Raw genomic sequence first — 8,270 nt, 5'->3', positions numbered from 1 at the left:
AAAGCCTCCGACAACACATAGAACCTATTTTGTTCTTAACTAGGGGACTGCTTGCATACACGTTAAATGTGTGTATGGCCTTGACAATAATTTCCTATACAGTAACTTACAGTTTAGAAGGGAAAGCCTTCTGAGTGGATGCCAGAAATAAATATTTTTGCATTTATATGGGAAACATCTCCCAATGTCAGAACAACTCATCAGAATAAAACATGTGTTGCAGATAATAAAACGACATGCTTTCACACCTAAAAGAGTCACCTTATAAGAAGCTGAAAAAATCTATTCCATTTATTATTTCATTGCAGATACAAAAACGAACTTGGCCAAGAGAAGCAGTAGGGAAAAAAATGGTATAAAAGATACAGGGTTGGATTTAAATACTCTTAAAATACCCCAAAGTACTGTTCGTAATAAAAAGAAGCACTTGCAAAACTGTTTCTATTGCCTGGACATGCTGAAATGTTTGTATACTCATTCACAGAACCATAAAGCAGTTTTGCAGTTCAAGTATTCTCGTAAAAAGGACCACATGAAGGTGGAAATTGGAGCTGTAATTTTAAACAATATTGTTGAATATATAGATTTATTAGTGGCAACAACCTGATAACTCAATTTCCTAAAAAAGGTCAGTCCAGTTGTCCAAATAACAGGCTGGATGTGTTTCAAAGATCAGACTGTGTAAGATTCTGGCACTACTGAAATATGAAAAGCACCTTGACAGAAGATATATACAATCGGTTTTTTTAAATACTTAAAAAATTCAAAATATAAACAAACACTTTGAATATACAGTAATGATTTATACATATACAAAATCACTATTAAGAGTTAAGGAAAGTCTGCTGTTAGACTAGTCAAAATTTCTTTGGTAAGATGAATTCCTTCAAGGTAGTGCAGAAACCTGTGAGGAAAAAAAAACCAAAACTAATGATTAAAAAAGTAGGGTGATGAAAAACATCTGAAGTCATTCACTTAACTAATTACAGCCATGATATTTAATGCATTTTGGCACATTAAGACTACAAACGTTTTTCTGTAAGTACTGTAAATGAAAAATCACCTTCTTTTTGTTTTCCCTTGTTCTTTCTGTTTCTCCGACTTGCAAATGGTGCGAAGAGTAGGCAAGTATTCCATCACACTTGCCTGTCTATTACTAAAATTGAATTGAGTTCTGCCAGAAAATACAGTTTTGATTAATTCTAACCTTTTCTGTGCATTATCATGAATTCTGCAAAAAAGAAAAAATGTATTAGTTTAATTTTAAAATATGAGCTCAAACACTGCACAACCAAAATTACCTAGCACCTAATTCCAAGTCATGCCCTTCTTAATGCATAATTTGGTCTTATGTAAGCATATAATTAGAAGTAAACAGTCTGAAGTTATATTACAGTACAAATGGGCAACTCCCATGGAGCAAGAAGCTACCTTTCAGGCTGGCCAAGAGCGGTAGTTTTAAAGTTTAAATACATTAAAATTAACTGTCTTTAGGTTAAAGATGTTATGATTCAAAATCAATATAATTAATGAAATATGATTTAATTAAATTCCCCCCACTGAAAACATTAAAATCCTCTAATTGATATTTGAATATTAAATCGATAAGGTAAAGGTAAATGCTTTCCCCTGACATTAAGTCTAGTCGTGTCCAGCTCTGGGGGTTGGTGCTAATCTTCATTTGTAAGCCTAAGAACCAGCATTGTCAATAGACACCACCAAGGTCATGTGGCCGGCATGACTGCATGGAGCGCTGTTACCCTCCCGCTGGAGCAGTACCTATTGATCAGATCACACTTTTCAAACTGCTAGGTTGGCAGAAGCTGGGGCTAACAGCGGGAGCTCACCCCACTCCCCGGATTCAAACCACCAACCTTTCGGTCAGCAAGTTCAGCAGCTCAGCGGTTTAACCCACTGCGTGACTGGGGGCTCCTCATTAAATTGATACTAATATATTAATCTTCAGTATCCAGGCTTAATGATATGATATGAAACTATGATTTTGCTGCATGCCCTTTAAACTCTCTAGAAACCAATGAAAAAACTGCAAGGGGGGGTCTAGAGAAAAGGTTGCTCTGCTTTGGTGGAAGCACCACATGTGCCAATTTCCATTAATAAGAATTCTGGACCCAACCCATTAAAAAGTAATAATGTAAGTATGTGAATCCCATATAAAACACAGGTGAGATTAGTCTGATTTAAAATGCAAAGACTACATGTGGGTGAGTGAGTGTGGTTAAATCTACACCATCCATATCTTACTGCTGTAAAGCTTCTTTCTCTAATGTATCTTTTCTCTCAGACTGAGCACAGTAAGAAATCAGTGCTAAAATTGGGATACACCGTGAAGAGCATGGTGATAGAAAGTTGATGCAACACATTTCACTGTTAAGACTTTTCTGTAGTAAGTTTATGTGTATAGTATACACATACCTTTCATCACATCCTACTTAAGTAACAGGAGTAGCAAAGCTATAACCACAAAAATAATATAAATACAGATTGTTTTTATTGTAAAAACTCTGCATTTAAACAAGAGTTTTGATCTTGAGCCAAAATGCCATAGCTATATATACATGCTATATCTATGTAAATCCCACTCCATTTGCTTCAATTCTTTATACATAAATAGAAAAGCCTTGTTCCTTCTGACCCCTTTGCTTAACCCTCCTTCTCCCTTTCATGCACTCAAAGGAATGTTTAGCTTACCTTGAATTAGCTGCTGATTGGCCAAAGTATAAATTGGACTGGTCTTTTGAAAAATGCAGGGAAAGTTCTTCAGAATCATTCTTTCCACAAGTTCTAGCAGTGTTCAATGCATTTTCCATTATTTTTGAAACATTCTTAAGGCATTTGTTAAAATTTAGTGCCTCCATGGTTGCTTTCAGTTCAATGGAGCTCTGGGAGCGCCACCAATCAGTATCCTCCAGACTAAACTCATCAGATAGACCATTTTTGATTTTTCCTTTTGTCCAAATAAATTCCTCATATTTACATGACTGTGTGGATTCCTGAGTCCTCCTGCTGAAACAACAGTCAGAAAAGGACATATTGTCCACAAATTCAGTTAGTGAACCCAGGCATTGGAATGTAAGGGCAGAGCCTTTTGGTTTTGCTATTGTTTGATCATTCAGGGCTGCTGCGCTTTTGAATTTGGGGTTTTCTTCTAAGCATGAAGTAGTTGTGTCAGATGGCACAGTAATGAATCCAGAATAGTTCAGCTCACTCTCAAATAAATCGCTATCATCCAATATAACATTTTTCTTCCGGCGCTTTGTCTGCTTAGCCTTTTCCACAGGACTAGTTTCCCCCAAACTCTGACTGTCAATGGGTCTGTTATTGGAAGTGTTTTTTGTAAAGTTCTCACATGAAAGAGGAGGCACAAGCATTGTTTCTGGAAATATGTTGACAGGTAAAGGAAGAATGTTTTCAAGATTGTTATAAATAAAATCTATATCCTTTCTCTGGAATTCTGTGAGCAGATGTATCAGTTTATTCCATTCTTCTTTTGTTGTGATTTCATGCTGTAAAGATGAATTAGACAAAACTTACTTTTTTCTTGAACAGATTTTTAATCTACCCACATCTCAATAGGCATATTAAAATATTAAAAGATTTAGAAAAAACTTGAGGGAGGATATAATGTCAAGAATAGATACTAGCTACATACTGTAATACTAGTGACTCTTGGGGAATGGAGATGGAAATAGAGGAATAGAATAAAATAGTGAGGATGTTGAATAGTGGCAGCACATTTTACTGAGCATCCCATTTGTTCTTAACAACAACAACAACAACTTTATTTTTTATATCCCGCCACCTCCCCGAAGGAACTTGGGGTGGCTTACAAGCAGGACCAAGCCCAGCACAACAAAGTTTACAAAATAAAAACACATTTAAAAACATAATAAACATATAGCAATCTGATTAAACAATTAAAAGCAGCAAAGTATAAAAAACAAACAACAAAATGAATCAAAACAGCCTCAATAACCAGAACCGGGGGTAAGGTGGACAAGATCAGAAATTAGAGAGGGCTGGGCATCGACTTGTGCAAGAAGCAAATATAGGGCCATGGCTGGTGTAAAGTGCTGAGTTAACACTAATGGTCAGATTGGGCTGGGCATTTATGAACAGGGGCCTAACCATTGTCAAACGCACACACTGAAACATTCAGGTTTTAAGGTCCCTGCGGAAGGTGGGCAGAATGGGTGCTAGCCTAATCTCCCTGGGAGGCAGTTCCAGAGCCGGGGGGCCACCAAATAGAAAGCCCTCTCTCTCATCCCCACTAACCGTGCTTGTGACGGTGGTGGGAGCAAGAGAAGGGCCTCCCTGGTAGATCTTAGGGTCCCCCTCAGTTCATAGAGAAAAATGCAGTCGCGAAGGCAGGCAGGACCCAAACTGTTTAGGGCTTTGTAGGTGATAACCTGCACTTTGAATTGGGATCGAAAATGTATTGGCAACCAAATATTATAGCTCGTTTTAGGCAAATATTCTGAACCTTCTATAAATACCTTAAGAAATGAAAGCAGATCTTCTGAAGGCAAGAAGATGTTTGTGAGGCCAAGCAAGTTCTCAATGCAGCCAGTGTCATATTTCGGGATCTTGGTTGGTTCTTTGACGGAAGCACCCTGTTCTGTGTCACTTGCCTCTTTCCCTAGGCACAAGAATCTCAAGTTATAAGATTGATAACTTATGACAACTGTATAGCATTCCCCACAATTAGTTCTTCTTTTTTTTTTTGCAAAACAGGGTTTTCAGTGGAAATTCAAAAAATTTCAAATTTCAGATTTTTAGTTTTTTCCATTCTATTCTTTATCATTTGCTTTTTGTAGTCTATCTTCTCTTAATTGAAACTTCATTCTAGAATTGTCTATCCATTCTGTTCTTTCTTTCTGTTTAATAAAAAACTGCAATAGCAAATTCAAGAATAATTTGACTTGATAATAGAGCTTATTTTATGTATTCCTTTATTCCTCTTACCCAACAGAGGACAGAGAAAGGACAGGTAATCATCTGCGCAGCACAACAGGTTAAAGTATGATAAAATAAAAGATTAGGATTGGGGGGTTAATATTCCAAGGTAAATAGATTCAGTCTTGAGACTGGTAGCCCACTTGAACTATATAGCATAATAACATTTCTACATGGAGTTTGTGTGGTTTCTGGGCTGTATGGCTGTGTTCTAGCAGTATTTTCTCCTGATGTTTCACCGGTATCTTCAGAGGAGAAAACGTCCGGAGAACATACTGCTAGACCATGGCCATACAGCCCAGAAACCACACAAAACTCTAGTGATTCTGGCCGTGAAAGCCTTCGACAAAACATTTCTACATGTTTCTGTTCTCATGGTTCTTTTACTCCCTTGTTTTATGATTTGTTTAAAGACAGAGAAATTATCTCCAGTTTTTAAATTTCCAAACTGTAGTATAAGTAATTTCATTGTATTTATTTTATTAAAGTATTTATTTCCTGCCCTGAATCTGAAGATCTCCCATAGCAGCATTCTGGGATAATTTAAAATAGTAGGAGTAATTAAATCAGTACTATTGAAAATGGTGGTTGGTGGACTAGTTGCAATCTGCAAACCACTGGTTGCCAGCCCATGGCAAGATCTGAAACAGTTGTTGCGTATGGGCACAAGGACAGGGTGTGTCTCTGGCACACTGGGAAAATGCACCTGTTGGGTCTACCACATCAAATAGATTAAGAATGACTGCATTACATCATTCATCACTTAAAAGAAAAATTTAAACTAGGCAAAACAATTAAAAATAGTGTCTATCACAGTACATGTGAAACTGAATAAAATCAATGAGACACCTTATAAAAACACCCTCTATTATGTCTTCACAAAGTGCATTGCTCTCAGAGGAGGGCCCACACAACAGTCCTCAGTTCTCAGGGAAACATAAAAATAGTGAGATACTGTACTCCCTCCAGTATTGAGGTACTAAGCCTTGTAGGCATTTAAGCATTATCATAAGCACTTTGAAATTCCAATCTGAAGCATATTCGTAGCCAGTGCTATTCCTTTTTATGGGTTCCATCTCAACAATGCAGTTGTGGACTCTGTATTCGCTACAGTTTCTAAGGCCCCTTCCACACAACTGAATAAAATCCTACATTTTCTGCTTTGTACTGGAATATGTGGCAGTGTGGATCCAAATAACCCAGTCCAAAGCAGATATTGTGGGGTTTTCCGCCTTGATATTCTGGTTTATACAGGTGTGTGGAAGGACCCTTAGTCATCAGTCCCGTGGAGTATGCATCACAGCAGTTTAACTAAGAATAATAGCATAATATTGTCAACTGGAATGCCTAAACATGTTTCAAATGGGATAATATTTCAGAAAAACCTAATAACAAGATTTTTTTTAAAAAAATAAATAAATACTATTTTAACTGGGTCATACTCACCATGTGTTGCCATTCTTTTTTCTTTCAAATAGCCACCACCACTCTTAACCCAGAATTGTAAGTGTAAGACACTTTGTCTGATGTCACAATTATTTGAAGTCAACAAGGCAGTAAAATCTTTTATATCTGTTCTTAGGTTCTCAGCCAAGCAGAGAACTTGAAGGTAGCTAGCAACATTTATCTAAATCAGAACAGATTACAAAATTAATACTTACTTTGAAAAAAATTATAAAAAGCATGATTCTGCAAGAAATAGTACCAACTAGCTCACTTTAATAAGATGATTAATGATGGGGCTTGTAATACCACTCATGTTAGCCAAATTAAACATGTCTTTTGTTTATAACTGAAGTTATAAAACAGATGTTGATAACCTCAGCAGAGAGGCTGGATGTAAGTTGGAGCAAAACCCTTCTGAAGCAAAACTAAACAATCTAAAAAGCCATTGATTTTTTAAAGCAAGCATTCAAACTCACCAAGGATACATGCACAGGATTTAGACTGGTTCTTGTGAAAAAGCAAGTCATTTACTACAATGGTTCTCATCCAGTGGTACTAAGTGAAACATAGGACCCTTCCACACAGCCATATAACCCAGAATATCAAGGTAGATAATCCACAATATCTGATTTGAACTGGATTTTCTGAGTCCACACTGCCATATAATCCAGTTCAATGTGGATTTTATACAGCTGTGTGGAAGGGGCTATAGAAGTAGTTTAACTGAGGAGGAATTTCATAGTAAGTATAAACAATTTCCTTTTTATTTGAGAAATTTACCTGTAAATGTATAAATGATCTTCTCAGTAAAGATTGTATTTTTATTTTTATCAAGATAAGGCTTGGGTCTTTACCAGAGTAATTGCTGTACATATGGAAGGTTTAGAAGTACTAGGCTACCACACAGTATTGAAATGAAGCCCTTTTCATGAGTTGTTATAATACTGAAGTATAGACTTCATAAAACTAGAAGAAAAAGATCTTTTATATTCAAAACCTGACTTACCAAAGAAGGTGCTGTAAAGGTGATTTCTTCAAAGCAGCCATCAAATATTAAACTAAATGATGGATCTAAACAAAAGATTCACTGGTAAGGCTTTTAAAATTTGGTGACTGAGACCTATTTTTCCTCTCCTAGGAGAGAAATTGCAACACCTGAAAGGTAAAATTACAGTGTTGCCTTTGTGGTTTGGAAATTGTTTTGAAATTATTACAATACTTTACATAGTGCCATTAAGGTTATTTCTTGCTTATGCAGAATACATAGTATCAAAAACAAAAGAAAAAAAGAACAGGTATTAAGGGTAGATTATGAATTCCAGTGTTTTTTATTATTGATAGTGGTTTGAAAGATTTAAATTAAACAAAAAAACAGTTGTGAATAGGCTAAGGTCAAATTTGGAGCCCAATTATGTGTGAATGATAAACGGAATTAATAAAATGTATAAGTTGGAGTTAAAATTTGAAAAGAGAAGACAAACAAGCAAATTTTTGCATAATAATATTTTGCATAATAATTACACTACAAGAATCATAGAATCATAGAATAGTAGAGTTGGAAGAGACCTCATGGGCCACCCAGTCCAACCCCCCTGCCAAGAAGCAGGAAATCGCATTCAAAGCACCCCCGACAGATGGCCATCCAGCCTCTGCTTAAAAGCCTCGAAAGAAGGAGCCTCCACCACAGTCCGGGGGAGAGAGTTCCACTGTCGAACAGCCCTCACTGTGAGGAAGTTCTTCCTGATGTTCAGGTGGAATCTCCTTTCCTGTAGTTTGAAGCCATTGTTCCGCGTCCTAGTCTGCAGGGCAGCAGAAAACAAGCTTGCTCCCTCCTCCCTATGACTTCCCCT

The 8,270-nt window shown here is 36.7% G+C and overlaps 1 protein-coding gene across 1 annotated transcript in view; it reads right to left on the bottom strand.

Moving 5' to 3' along the window:
• Positions 1–273: 273 nt before the first annotated feature.
• The window catches only part of atad5 (ATPase family AAA domain containing 5), a 34,095-nt gene continuing 26,098 nt past the window's right edge, over positions 274–8,270 (bottom strand). The window contains exons 18-23 of the mRNA XM_008114385.3: positions 7,427–7,491; positions 6,421–6,601; positions 4,515–4,657; positions 2,710–3,524; positions 1,064–1,231; positions 274–904 (exon numbers count right to left, since the gene is read on the bottom strand). Of these exons, the coding sequence (XP_008112592.2) occupies positions 832–904; positions 1,064–1,231; positions 2,710–3,524; positions 4,515–4,657; positions 6,421–6,601; positions 7,427–7,491 (1,445 nt within the window). The 3' untranslated portion in view covers positions 274–831. The remainder of the gene's footprint in view (positions 905–1,063; positions 1,232–2,709; positions 3,525–4,514; positions 4,658–6,420; positions 6,602–7,426; positions 7,492–8,270) is intronic.

Source organism: Anolis carolinensis, chromosome 2 (assembly GCF_035594765.1).
Source record: "Anolis carolinensis isolate JA03-04 chromosome 2, rAnoCar3.1.pri, whole genome shotgun sequence".
NCBI lineage: Eukaryota > Metazoa > Chordata > Lepidosauria > Squamata > Dactyloidae > Anolis > Anolis carolinensis.
This window is presented reverse-complemented; position numbering and strand designations above follow the sequence as displayed.